General features: G+C 41.1%; 1 protein-coding gene across 1 annotated transcript; it reads left to right on the forward strand.

The window, feature by feature from the left end:
* Positions 3,248–13,446, forward strand: UTP6 (UTP6, small subunit processome component). The gene is made up of 19 exons (XM_021414415.1): positions 3,248–3,411; positions 3,492–3,576; positions 4,406–4,447; positions 4,529–4,621; positions 5,265–5,312; positions 5,851–5,914; positions 6,419–6,537; positions 6,756–6,833; positions 7,245–7,326; positions 7,868–7,949; positions 8,522–8,703; positions 9,534–9,613; positions 10,116–10,193; positions 10,357–10,536; positions 11,118–11,198; positions 11,925–12,034; positions 12,131–12,197; positions 12,481–12,553; positions 13,173–13,446. Exons 1-19 carry the CDS (start codon positions 3,320–3,322, stop codon positions 13,328–13,330), a joined length of 1,794 nt encoding a protein of 597 aa, XP_021270090.1. The 5' UTR covers positions 3,248–3,319; the 3' UTR covers positions 13,331–13,446.

A 13,484-nucleotide genomic window follows, 5' to 3' on the forward strand; every position in this document is an offset into this window, starting at 1 on the left:
ATAAGTATCTGGTGACATCTTTGAACTGTAATTGCTTTTGCACTCATTCAGTGAAACAGCAGAACTAGATGATAGATCCATGCCAATTTATCATTTCAATATTTGTCTACTACACATTAACGATCACGCACTTTAATACAGACAAACTGCAAAGCACTCTTTCTATTGCTAATTCATGACGTATCTATTTTTTGCAGAATGTGATCTATAAATGTTAGGCTGTGACCGCCTGCCAGAACTTCTCTTGCAGCTCCTTCTGATTGGAGTTTTTCTAAAGAGGCTTCACAAAAGCAGAAGCAGCAGAAGATGGAGTCACCCTACAGGTGCAAGCTGCGGCGGTTGTCTCTCCAGTCTTCCCAACAGGATTTGTGAGACTCTTTACCTCGACATCTTTATTGGTAATGGATCCTTCCCTTAATTTGCTGTGATGCATTTGGAATGTCAGCTTCTAAAACAAGGCACATGGGAGGCATCTAAAGTAGATTTTTTGAAAGGAAAATGAACAAAGAGCATGTCAGGTTCTATTTTGATTTGCATGACAAATCCAGCATGCAGCATTCGGGAGGGTCGGGCTGGGCTTGCCTGCCACTCACTGCATTTGTCACTTCGGTTTGAACACTTTTGACAGTCTGTAATGTTAATTGTTCTAAGGATTGTTTTGCTGGAGGAAGAAAAGGAAAGGATTTGGGTTCTTGTTCTACTTTTTCCGTGTACAGGAAAGGAAGGATATCTGAGAGAGCAGAAAATGTTTTCAATCTGGGTTTGATCTGTTTTGCTTGTAAGTAATCCCATGAGTTCACCAACAAGTTCAGTATTTTAAATGTTATTGTTATAGTGTGTATGTGTTTTGAGAGAGAAATACTAGGCCCCTAAACTAGTAACCTGGGGAGTCTATTGTTTTGGTTTACACCATTCTTTCTTCCTTTAAGTCCCACAGAGATGGGTCCTGCAGAGCGGTTTGTACAATGCCTATATGCTTCTACCAGATGATATTGTGGTGCTTTGACAAGTGCTAAGAAGGAATTTAATGCCCTAAGAAGCACTGGTGGACACACATTGTTATTGGTGTGTGGATGGCATGTGAATGGCTCCCACGTATGTCAAAGACCTGTTGGTAGTAAGTGCATGTGACTGAATTTTCCAGAATTAGAGGTGGAGGCTGTTGTCACCCCATAGGGTACACACACTTCTATACCATGTGTTAAAACAGCCACGCATTGTTCAGTGATGCTTTTTGAATTTCAAAGTTCCTAACTGATTGCGTTGGCAAAGCACTATATGTTGATCACAAAAATGTTTTCAAACTGATAAAACAATCAGCTATGAAGTTTCAGGAGGAGACCGTGTTGTTTCTGTTTGTGTCTGTTTGCAGATAGTGCTGTTTTTCAGCCAAATGAGAGCCTGGTGCTTAAAGAACAAGGAGAGGAAGAAGACAATTTCCCTCAAGTTTCCAGGTAATGACTGACACCTACTTCTAAGCTTTGAGTTGCTACACTGCATGTGGTGTTCTTATTTACATGTTGTGACATGCACCGTGACATTTAAGCTCTCAATATGGAATGCTTCCATAAAGTAAAATCATGCAATCACTTGCAGAAATACCAAAATAAATGAAGGTATACGAACAAGCGCAGTAATTCCAATTATTGGTATTATTATTCCAATTCTGGCTTAGTGATTCAGTATGCTAACAGAGCTTCACTTTTCATGCCCAATCTTCTTAAGGACTATTTCAGTAAAGTCTGCGGACTTACATCAGGGTCAGTTTGAGCTGATGTATCTCAAAAAAGTCAAAACCAAGTGTTACTGATGATCGTGAATCATATCCTTGCAGCACCACTTTGAGAATGGTTAGCCTGTTGTGCTGCTTTACTGAATGCTGAACTCTGGGACTTGCAGGTACTCCCTGAAATTGAGCTCTGGAGAGCTTGATGGCTTTGCCTTAGGAGCCAGGACGGCTTGCACACGATGGCTGTGCCAATCCCCCCTGCTGTCCTCGCAGCGGGAAGTTCCTCCTCCTACTACAGGGGTGGCAGCTGCTGAATTTTGCAAATACTCTTGTGATTTGAAAAGGCGAACTGAGAGCTTTGTAACAAACAAAACCATAGCTTGTGGCAGCTCAGTGTAAGACAAGGGAATCTCCAGTGCGGAGAGCTTGCATCTGGAACTGCTGTTGTTACTTCAAGGAAAGCAGTGCTGTGATTCAGAGCCACAAGGACCTGACCTCAGTAGTTTGTAGGTCTCGGTCTTGTGACTGGATGCTGCCTCTGCATTTCCTGGTAGCTTTCCTGTCTGACTGCTTCGTGGAAAATAAGTCACTATTTCCTGTTAGAGGGGAAAGTTGCTAAGCTTCTCCCACAGTGAACTCATGTTTTTTTCTTTCAAATTAGTGCCCAGTATTAGGCAAACATGAAGACAGGACAGGTGGGAAGGTGAAAAAATGACCTCTGTATTTGATAGTTCCTGTCATGTTTTATTTAACAGATGTCAGTTGCTCTGTAGTCGGTAACACTTCTTAAGACATTCTACTTTAACAAAAGATAATGTACACCTTTTTTTTGCTATATGAACACTGTGAAAATATATGAAAATTGTGGCAGAAGCCCTCTTGTCCCTATCCACCATCTCTTCCCCTTGTGCTTGCTTTTTCAGACAAACACCTCCTGCTTTTTCATCCATTTGGGGAATAATCCCAGCAGTGGGGCAGAACACTGGCAGTGACAACTCAAAGCATAAAGGCAGCGCTAGGGATGGCAGGTATTTTAAACAACTCTCTTAACAAAAATACCCCTCTACCTACGTTTTGTTGCTATACTGGGATGTCCCTCATCTAAGAAACAAACGTACCGTCCCCTGGTTTTATTCATGCTGATTTCCTCAGAACAGCGATGCCCGCGAGAAGGGAGAGCCCCGTGCCCGGGAGGAACCTCACCGGGCACGCACGGCGTTCAGCCTTCGGGAGGCACGGGCCAAGCCGAGGACGTCAGAGCACGGAGCGCATTTGCTGTTCCTGAGATGTGAACGCTCCTCTCCCGTTCCTGCCCTCCGCACGTCCCTGCCCACGCGCTCTCTCCGCACCCGAACCCCCTAGGCTCCGAGCCGCCTTCCGCTGGCCTCGTGCCCCTATCGGAGCACTTCATTGGGCCGCGCATCTTTCCAGGCGCCGCGACCCTGCCTTGCCGCAGCTCGGCGCCGCCTCTGCGGGCTTTCCCCCGGGGCGGGGCGGCCGGAAGTGGCGGCACGAAGGGCGGGGCGGAGCGGGGCGGGCGGAAGTGGCGGCGGGTCGAGGTGCGCGCGTGGGTCCGGCGGCGCTGCAGCCATGGCGGAGCGCATCGAGCAGCGGCTGGAGGACCGCGTGCCGGAGCTGGAGCAGCTGGAGCGGGTCGGCCTCTTCACGCACGAGGAGATCAGGTGCGGCGGGCCCGGGTCGGTGGGGGCGGCTCTGTGCTGAGGTCCCGGTGCTCATGGCCCCGTGTCCCCTTTTCCCGCAGGGCCGTCCTGAAGAAGGCCACGGCTCTGGAGTACAAAATACAGCGTAGAGCCCTTCGGAAGGAGGATTTTATCAATTATATTCAGGTAGGCTCTCCTGATTAGGGGTACTAACCGTATGGGTCCCTCTCCGTTAGGAGTTACGGAGTTCCGTAGTTATCTGTGTAAGAAACCGGCTGCTTCTTGAGGCTGTCCTCGCTTCGCCAGTAGTGTTGACTCGTAGGAGGTCCAGTAGGACACGAGATAACGGTTTTAAACTAAAAGAGGATACATTTAGGTCAGATGTCAGAAAGACATTCATTACTCGGGAGTTGATGAGTCCCCGGGCACTGCCCGGAGCTGTGGGTGCCCATCCCTGGAGGTGCCCGGGGCCGTGGCTGGGCCCTGAGCTGCTGGGGGGCACCCAGCCCATGGCAGGGGTGGGGCTGGGGGGACTTAAGGTCCCTTCCAATCCAAACCATGCTGGGATGATTCTGTAAGCAGAGGCTAGGCATGAACCTTAGCCAGCAGTTTGCAGCTTCTTGGAACAAGAGAAACTTCATTCTCATAAGGACTCTTTTCTGTAGTTCCTTCTCTCTTCAGGGATATGGAGATGCCAGTTTCCTGTTGTGCTGTGCAGATTGTCTTTCTGTGTAACTTTTGTAGCGTAAAGAGTTTGGAACGTGCATTAGAATTCTGGGAGTATGTGGGTTAAGGCTGAAATACCATATGCAATAAAAATGCTAAAGCTTACTTTTAGTCACCCTTAGAAAAGTAGTGATCTGGCCACAAAACTGTTGCTTGTGTTTTCCTGGATGTAATTTTTATCGTCTGTGTGACTAGCTATAAAACACTTCATTTTTGTTGTTGTTGTTTTTTCTTTGCTATTGCATATCTTTTCATTTGCCTTTAAATGTGTTTTTTCTTCCCACTCTAGTATGAAGTTAATCTGCTGGAACTGATCAAGAAAAGAAGAGCAGTAAGTTTGTCAGTTTCTGAAAGTGCAAAACACTGCACTAGATTTTCTAGTGCCATGAAACTAATACTTTTTTTCTCCTAGCGCACTGGGTACTCGTTTAAGAAGGAGGAAATTGAGAGCTCTATTATGCAAAGGGTCCACAGCCTCTTCAAGCGTGCCACCGGGAAATGGAAAGTAAGTTTGTTTCTTTCATTTGTAGTGACAGGTTGAAAAATAATCTTTTGGTATGTTGTGATGTAAAAGTTAACCTAGATATCTTTGCTACCAAATATTTTCAGTTGTACAGAGAAATGTAATAGGAAATGTCAGTGGAAATTTGGTCTTACAGTTAGCAGTGTCACAGAAGTAGATCATTCATGTCAGATTTTTTTAATTATTATTGTTAGAGAAACAGTATTTTGTTTTTTCTGAATCATTAGTCATCGTCTGTCCTGAGCCATATGTTGCCACGTGAGTTTTGTGCATCTGAAATGAAAAGAACTTTCCCTTGCTTTGGGCAGAGATTGTCTTAATACCTCTTATGGTAAAACCTAAGTGAGGTACATAAGAAATCGTTATACTGAGTTCTCTACTGAGTCAAGCATAATACAGATTTCACTGCAGAGGCAGCAAGAGTGTATATGAAGATGGAGAACTGGTTTTCTTCAGATGTTTTGCAGGAATGTAAGCATCTGAGAAAAGTGAATTTGGGTTTCAAAATTCCTCCTTTCTGCATGCCACATGGACATACCAAGTCCATATTGTTTGCTTGTCAATGTGCAAGAGTGCTTTTATACTTGTTCTAAGTTGCATTCTCTCCCAATTCCATTTCTGCTAGGAAGATGTCCAGCTTTGGCTGTCACATGTTGCGTTTTGCAAGCAGTGGGTGAGTGTTCAAAATACTGTTGTTACTGATTGAGGATGCTGGGTTGCAGTCATGCATCTGGAACTTGTATTACAAGGCAGGGGAACAGATTTTACTGCAACATACTGTAGTACTGAAATCAGTTTGGAGGTGTTAATTGGACGTGCCTGGAATTTTCAGTGATGTATGTAAATGCGGAATCTGATTCAGATAAATTAGAATGAGATGTGGTTGCTGCTGGCGAAAGCCAGGTTAATTGCACTGAATCTGGAGTACAGTTTGGTTTGAGAGTATTGTAACATAACCTTTTGTCCTGAGAGTATTCATTCTGTGGAATGATTGAATCACCTGCCTGTGAATTGTGATTTTGTTTCAAACATTTCTTATTGCGATCGGTCTGAAAAGCGTAATTCTGACAGTCTAGTACTAGATCTAAAGTTAAAGTAGGTGAGAAACATCTTTTCCTGCATTGCAACTTGTAAGCTTTCTTGTTGAAACTTCAGTGCTGTTGATTTAGTGTGGTACAAGAGATGGTAAAACAAAGTTATTTCTCTTACAGAATGCAAAACATCAGCTTAGTAAGGTGTTTTCTACCATGTTGGCCATTCATCCCAATAAACCAGGTAAATAAAACAAAGCTGAGCATTGTATATATAACTCAGTATAGGTTAAAGAGTGCTGGTTTAAGTTCTTATACATTCCAGTTCAAGCTATTGCCTTGCTGCTGCATCAGAGAGGAGGCCTCTGATGGCTTGTGCTGAGCAGTCAAAAGCTGATGTGAAGTGGAAGTCCACTGCTTTGAACGAGCATTCCCCAGGTAGATGAGGGACTAGATAAATATTTCAGAGGCAGATGTTAAATACCCGTGGCTGCTTTTGGGAATTGAAGACATAATTTTACAACACTGGATCTGTAGCGATGCCAGATTAAGCTTCCTGGATCTACTTAGCTTTTAGTCATATTTAACTTAATCTTATGTGGAAGATCATCAGTTGTATTTCATAGCTGAGCTCATGCGTGTGGGGTAAGTACACTGAATGGAAATGGCCTGGAGAATAGTTTCAGAATGGGTTCTCATGAGCAGACGCTTGCTTAGCCTTCAAATGAATTCATCTCTTCTGTTACAGCACTGTGGATTATGGCAGCAAAATGGGAAATGGAAACACGGCTCTCCTCAGAAAGTGCTAGGCACTTGTTCCTTCGTGCTCTGCGCTTCCATCCGGAGTGTCCAAAACTTTATCAAGAGGTAACTCTGTGGTTTCTATGAAAAGTTATTTGATCAGTCAGAGCAAACCAGTCCAGCAAATTTCTCAGATCAGTCTGGTTTAAAGAATGACTAAAAGATGGACATTTCTGAATGTATGACAGACAAAGTTTGATTTTCCTCATGGTTGTGAACTTAATGTATTTTATGCTTTATCCACCGTCCACTCACATCGCTTAACTGTATTTTCTTTCTTACAGTATTTCAGAATGGAACTGATGAATGCTGAAAAACAGAGGAAGGAAAAGAAAGAACTTGAACAAGCAAAGATGAACTTGGTAGGTCATGTAGATTTACTTTGATATACTGTCTGCTTGTGTATCACACATCTTAATGTGTAGTTTCAGGGGGTCTCTATTCATGATTTGCTTGAGGACAGCTTAGAAAAAGTTCTTGCTTGTGCTCTGTACCTATGCTAAACTTCCCAAGTGTTGGCTGATGCCAAGATTAAATACTTCAATTTTTTTTATATATTTCTAAAATCTTTTGGTAATATCTCTCAGTTTGAAAGTTAGTTGCCATTTCAGGAAAGTCATATTTAAACATTATTTCATGATAGTTAGCTTGTGCAAAGTAGGTTAAGATAAATTTAGATTAAGAATAACCATCATTTTCTGGTATTTTTCTGTATTTGCAAAAATGATAGCTGAGGAAGGAGAACTTTCAACAGTGCTCTGTTGATATTACAGGAGGAATTCAATTACTCTGAGAGGATTCTTAACGGTGAAATGGCTCACATAATCTACAGGGATGCTGCTCAGAAAATTAAAGGTGATTTAACATTTCTTTTACTTGGTAGGAAAACTGTCACGTTTAGGTCAAGTACGTCACCTGGCATTCTCAAAGATAAATTAGGAAGATACAAGATTGATGGATTATAGTTCATTGAGAGTTAATGTGTGTGTAGCTTTTGATAGGTCCGACTCTGTAGAGCCATTCTGTGTTTTCTTGAAAGAATTGAATGAACGAGTAGCAGAGGTGGAACCAAGCTTGAAGGATGTGTAAGCATGTCAGAAGATAAGACTAGTTTATCACTTTGGAGCCTGGAATGTTCCTGCCTCGTGGCCTTTTTTTTTTTTTTTGTCACTGTCTAGCATGAAATCTTGAAGTATGTAGTCAAGCAGTTAACATCCTAACATATGGCTTACCATATGGGTTGAATGCTGAGGCTTGCAGAAAAGAGTGTCTGTCTGGACACTTAAATGATATCTGTGTCTTGAAAAAGACTGTCAAGGATACAGAAATGCAAAGTGTGTAATGGGATGTGATATTCTACTTGATACATTTTTTTTTTCCCCCCCTTGATCTCTAGGTGTTGAGTTCCGTCTGGCTCTACTTTCTATTGCGAAGCTCTTTGATTTTACACAAGATTTGCAAAAAGAAATTCTTGAAAGGTGAGAGATTTTTCAATAAATGCTCTCTTAAATTCCCTAATTTACAGTGAGTCAAGAGGTTAATGACTAAAGGCTGTTCCTCTGTGGAAATAAAATGTTAAGATCTATGGGAAATACTTCTAAGGAAAGCAAAGTATTTGAGGCAAGTATACTGTTATGAAAAGGGTGCATGAAAGAAGCCCTAAGCTTTGAAAACCTGCTAAGAAACACTTAGATAAAATATAGTTGTTGCTGAATTATTCCGAGTTAGTTTACTTAAGTGTAGGAACTGTGGAATTTCTGTTTACTTGGTGGTTCTTCTGTTTCTTTAGTTTGTCCAATTTTTCTTACTTCAAAAGAAAGATTTCTCTGGAAAGATGCCATTCTAGTTCACGCTACTATTGGAGAATATCTATACTAGTAGCAAACAAAACCAAAAAACCCTGGTGTTTTCATTTGTGGGAAAGTAAAGTTCTCTTGTATCTGATTACCGAGAAATTACGCACATTTCTAAACCTTCTACCACAGCCCTTCTAAACATACTTGTCAAAGAGCAATGGGAGTAAATGGATGTTACAGACATGGTATTTTAGCTTGCAGACTGAATATGCTGATAATCCTCTTACATGGGACTACATGGCCCGTCGAGAGCTGGAGCTGGGGTCTCTGAAGTCCGCAGAACCCACCACAAAACAGATGAAAGTGTCTGAAATGACCCAGAGGGAGGAACGTTGCTGCGCAGTCTTTGAGGAGGCTGTGACAGCAGTCCCCACAGGTGAAATATTCTGTCTGCATTTTAACATCAGTTTTTGCTGGTATTTTAGCATACTGTGTACTGTGAGAGTTTGGAAGGAGGACGCAAGTAGCTTTGGGTTTTAGATCCATTTGGGGGATCTCTTTTGTGTGTTATTGAGGTTATTTTCCATTGTACCTTTGGTCCTGAAAGAGTTGCTTAACTCAAACTGTTTTTTGTTGCTTACTTTTATTTGTGTGATATAACTAATGAGGACGATAGAAGTGTGCATCTAGACAGGAGGACAGGGGTTTGGGAATTGTGAATGAAGTTTCCTAAATAAAGGAAACATGTTGAACTGAAGCGTATCATTGGTTAGTTGTTAGTAAGCATTGCTTCTGAGTTGCCAATGAGCGGATATCCAGCTTCAACATCTGGCCTTACCTTTATTCTCAAAGGAGTCTATACAGAGACTGTGTGGGGTGGGTGCAAACCTGCTGCTTACATAGTCCTTGGAGTCAGGCAGATGGAAGATTTTCTCAGTTGCGAGTGAATGTTCTCACTTCTGCAGGCCCAGTGGAAAATACAGGCAGAAGGGTGCGCTGCAAATTCATTGTGACAGCATGCTCTGAAGCTTCAGCTTAACTAAGAGTTTGGTGCTCTTTAGAAAGAGTTACTGATTGCAGCTTATACTGGGAAGCCCTTTTTTTTAACGTTAATGTTTTAAAGCAGGGCCTCTTTTATAGTGTAACATTTTTTTAAAGGAGTTGGCATTAACACTTAGTGCTTGGATTCTCTTTATCCCTTAAAGACAAATATTCATGCTTACTGTTGTGATTCTGTGAAGTATGACAATGTCTTTGATTTTGCAGAGGACATGTGGAAATGCTACATCACCTTCTGCTTAGAGAGATGTAACAGGAAAACCAACAGTGAAGAATTAAAGCAAAAGGTAAAATCTAGGAAATCTAGTACCAAAACAACCCTATTTTTACTGACTTTTGTAATCTTTCAGACAAGGAGTTAATCTATTTGAATGTTTTATCAGAAATAGTGACAAGTAACTCACTTAAAAATCATTCATTCTCTGTCTGAGGGAATATGTGTTACCATGCATGTGGGCTGCCCGAACATGAATACCTCAGACACAAATCAGTCTTGTCAGTAAAGTGCTGTGAGCTCCTTGGAGGGAAGCTGAGTGCAAACTTGTAATTGCTCTGTGTGGCTTGGTTCCCTTTTAGTACATTGCTATGTTGTTCTTTTGCTCCTCAAAGAAGAGGTGTAATTCAAATTCCACCTTTATCTTGTAAATAATACAAGTGTGTAAAGCATCAGGTGTATAAATTTTATTGGATTTCAGTGACATTTTGATATACAAATCCACTGGGTTTGTGGTAATGCTGGGATCTTGTTTATGAAGGAGTAATGCTTATTTTCCTCACTTCTTGTTCTAGAGGCTGGAGAGGACACTGAGTGTGTTCAGCAAAGCCCATGAGTCCAATTTGCTGCCAGAAGCTCTCTATAAGCAGTGGGTAAGAGCTGGTACAGAAAAATAGATTGGTGGACTGTCCTGCATTGATGCATGCCTAGCTTTACCATTTTGTGTAATTAACAAAGTGGGCAATATTGTATTCAAGGTGTTGCTTTTAACAAAATACTACACATTTCTTGTGGTATCTGGTGTTTTTTATTTAGCTTCAACTGTTAATGGAGTCCAGCCTTTCTCAGAAGGCTACAGAGGTGGCAGAAGCTGCAACTAAGCGTTTCAGCCTGTCAGTGGAAGTGTGGCAGATGAGGCTGCAGGTGCTGATCCAGTTGAAGAGTGACAGTGTGACCCAGTGTTTTGAAGAAGCCTTTAAGCACGTGGAATCTAAGGTTTGTGCTGGTTTTATGGGCTCACATGCATGCATCAGAGGTGGGAAACCTCTGATACTTATTTAAAGGATTTTTTTCCTTCACAATGTACTTACATTCCCTGACTGGTTTTTAGGTCAATTTCAGTTGCATATTGCATTCAGGAGCGTTGAGGAATTACAATTTGTTTGTGCATGGAGTATTTTATTCCAAGCTTTAAATGATCTACCTGCTTTTTTGCTGTTCCATTTCAAACTGGCTACAAGGAGTGATGAGAGGAAGCATGAACCTGATTTGTTCCTTTTCCTCCCTGTTCTCAGAAGTTATCTTTGTATTTCAGTGCATTGTGATGCACAAGAATTTTTCTCTCATCTCTGGCAACACATCTAGTGGCAGTCCATCTAAGTAGTATTTGTTGTATGAGTTAGAAAGGAGATAAGAAGGGATTTCAGTCTGCAATCTGAAGTTATTTCTAAGAGCTGTGTCTTAAGGACAGTTTTTACAGAAGCTGTAATGTAGAACCTGGTAGATATGTTGCTGTCTCTGAAAATCACTCTGAGTTGCTACGTTTCAATCATTTTATTTCTGTGTTTATCTTGTAGGGCACTTTACCATTATGGACCCTCTGGGTGGAATGGAGTGAAGGTGCAAATAGCAAGCAAGACACAGAAGCTCTCTACCAGGTGCTTAGCTAATAGAAATCTTCATATGCTGATGTTTACGTAAACAGGAGCTGTGTGTGTGGACGGAGTACGCAGCAAATGCTTTATACTGTAGTTACTTCATGGATGTGTTGATATCAAAGTATTTCAAGTAAAACCGTGTTTTCAGGAGTCAGTTGTACATAAGCTCGTAAGCATAAAGATCATCACTGTGCTTCAATGATAGCCTCTTCATGTTCTACAACTTTTGCTGTATTTTAAGATGTCTGTCTGAACATCGTCCAGTCCATGGAAGACATCAGCCTTGTTGCAGAAGACTCGAGAAGAAAACTGAGATGTGAATCCTAATGTCAATTTTCTAAATAGCTGAGGGCAAAACATATGCTATTTGTCTGGCATGTTGGATTTTTTCTTTCTTTTTTTTTTTTTTATTTACAACATGAAACACTTATTTCCAGTGGAAGCTAAATTGAGTTGCTTGTGGGGCATCGTAAAACCCTCTGTATGAAGGATGTTAGGGAAATGCCATGGAATATTGAAGGAGACGTGTCTTAGGTTACAACTAACATTGGTTGTATTACATAATGCTATTTTTCAGACGTTATTTAGAATGCTTTTGTTATTACTTTCTCTCACAAGATCCCCTGTGTGTCAGATGTCTAATGAGAGACAAGATACTGTTTCATCTTTCTTGTAACCTTTTAATTGTAGCTGATGTAGTTGTTTTGTTTTGTTTTAAACTTGCAGAGGTCCTTGCATGCCGTAGCTCCTGCTGAATCTGTGACTATGAAAGAAAAGTATCTTGACTGGGCTTATAGGAATGGTGGTTATAAGAAAGTAAGAAGAGTCTTTACCAGGTAACAGAAAAAAACAACTTCAAAGCTGATGATTCTAGGGCAAATAGTAAAGGAAAAATGGGATAAAGTTTGAAGTTTTTTCTGTTTTTACTTTAGCCTATATGAAAGTCGTCCACTTTCACTTGACTTCTTCAGAAAGATGATTGAAATGGAAAAGGAGCAAGTAAGTTGCTGAATATCCAATTACAGCCTTGTGCTTGTAAAATACACTTCTAATTTTGATATGAGATTAAAGGCTTATGAGCAGTGTCTTTTGAAATCAGTTCATATTTATCTTCTGAAGTCGACTCATAGTGTATATAATACAAAATCAAGTTTTATGGTAACTAATCTTTGGCAGTGTGTGGGTATTTGTATTACCATGACTTTCACTTTGTAAGAATGCAATCAAGCTGCAGACTCACTTCTGTACAAAATGAATGGCCTTTAATACCTTCCTGTGTTAGGAATCCTGCAAAATGCTTCGTCTGAGGGAATACTACGAACGTGCTTTGAGAGAGTTTGGTTCAGTGGATTCTGGTAAGGAGATTTTCTTTTTTCTTTTTTTTTTTTTTTTTTTTTTCCCCCAATTTAGTGCTACCTCTTTTATTTCCATTCATTTGATTGGGAAAAAAAAGTAGCTGTTTGTTCTGCTGTTATGATTGCTGTCATGCAGAGTGGAGCTTGTTTCTTCTGTGCTGTTAAGTCCATGACACTCTGCAGTGACCCTACACTTTCAGTCCAGGGCCTTTGTTCACAGTAGGATAGCTTTGGCAGAACTACTAGCAAATAGTAGTCTTGGCGCTGGCTGGCATAAGTGATGCCCATCACCTTTAATTTACATTTGTGAACAGTATGGAGCCATGTTTTTATAACAGATTTCTTCTGTATGCCTTTTAAGAAAATAAATAGCTCAATTTCTTTGGTGTAAGAAGCTGCTGCTGAAGAGTTGCATTATTTCTTAAGACATCACTGTTCCAGCTGGGAACGGAACCCAGGCTTTTGGACCAGGAGGGGGCAGGAGGAAGAGGTTTGACCAACGAAACCTCATTGCATTAAGAACAAGAACACTTAGAAAAAGAGGGTTTCTAGGTTAGGTTTAGTACGTTTATTAAATAACATCTAATCAAAATCTGACTGGAACTTTTTTCTTTTAAAGATCTCTGGCTGGAGTACATCAAAGAGGAGCTAAGTCATCCCCAGGGCAAACCAGAAAACTCAGGGAATATTCACTGGCGAGCTATGAAGATGTTGCAGGGAGATCAGGTGGAAGACTTCATTTCCAAATACACTTTATTGCAAACTGGACACTTATGAAAAACTTAAAACAGTTAGAACATGACATTGTGGATTTATTTAAAAAAAACAAAACAAAAAACTTGTGTAGAAAGGTAAATATGTTCCTGAGTCATATTAAAGTGCACTTTCTTTATTGTGTGTGTGAAAAGAATCGTCTGTCCCTGCGCAGCTG

This window comes from Numida meleagris, chromosome 17 (assembly GCF_002078875.1).
Source record: "Numida meleagris isolate 19003 breed g44 Domestic line chromosome 17, NumMel1.0, whole genome shotgun sequence".
Classification (NCBI taxonomy): domain Eukaryota; kingdom Metazoa; phylum Chordata; class Aves; order Galliformes; family Numididae; genus Numida; species Numida meleagris.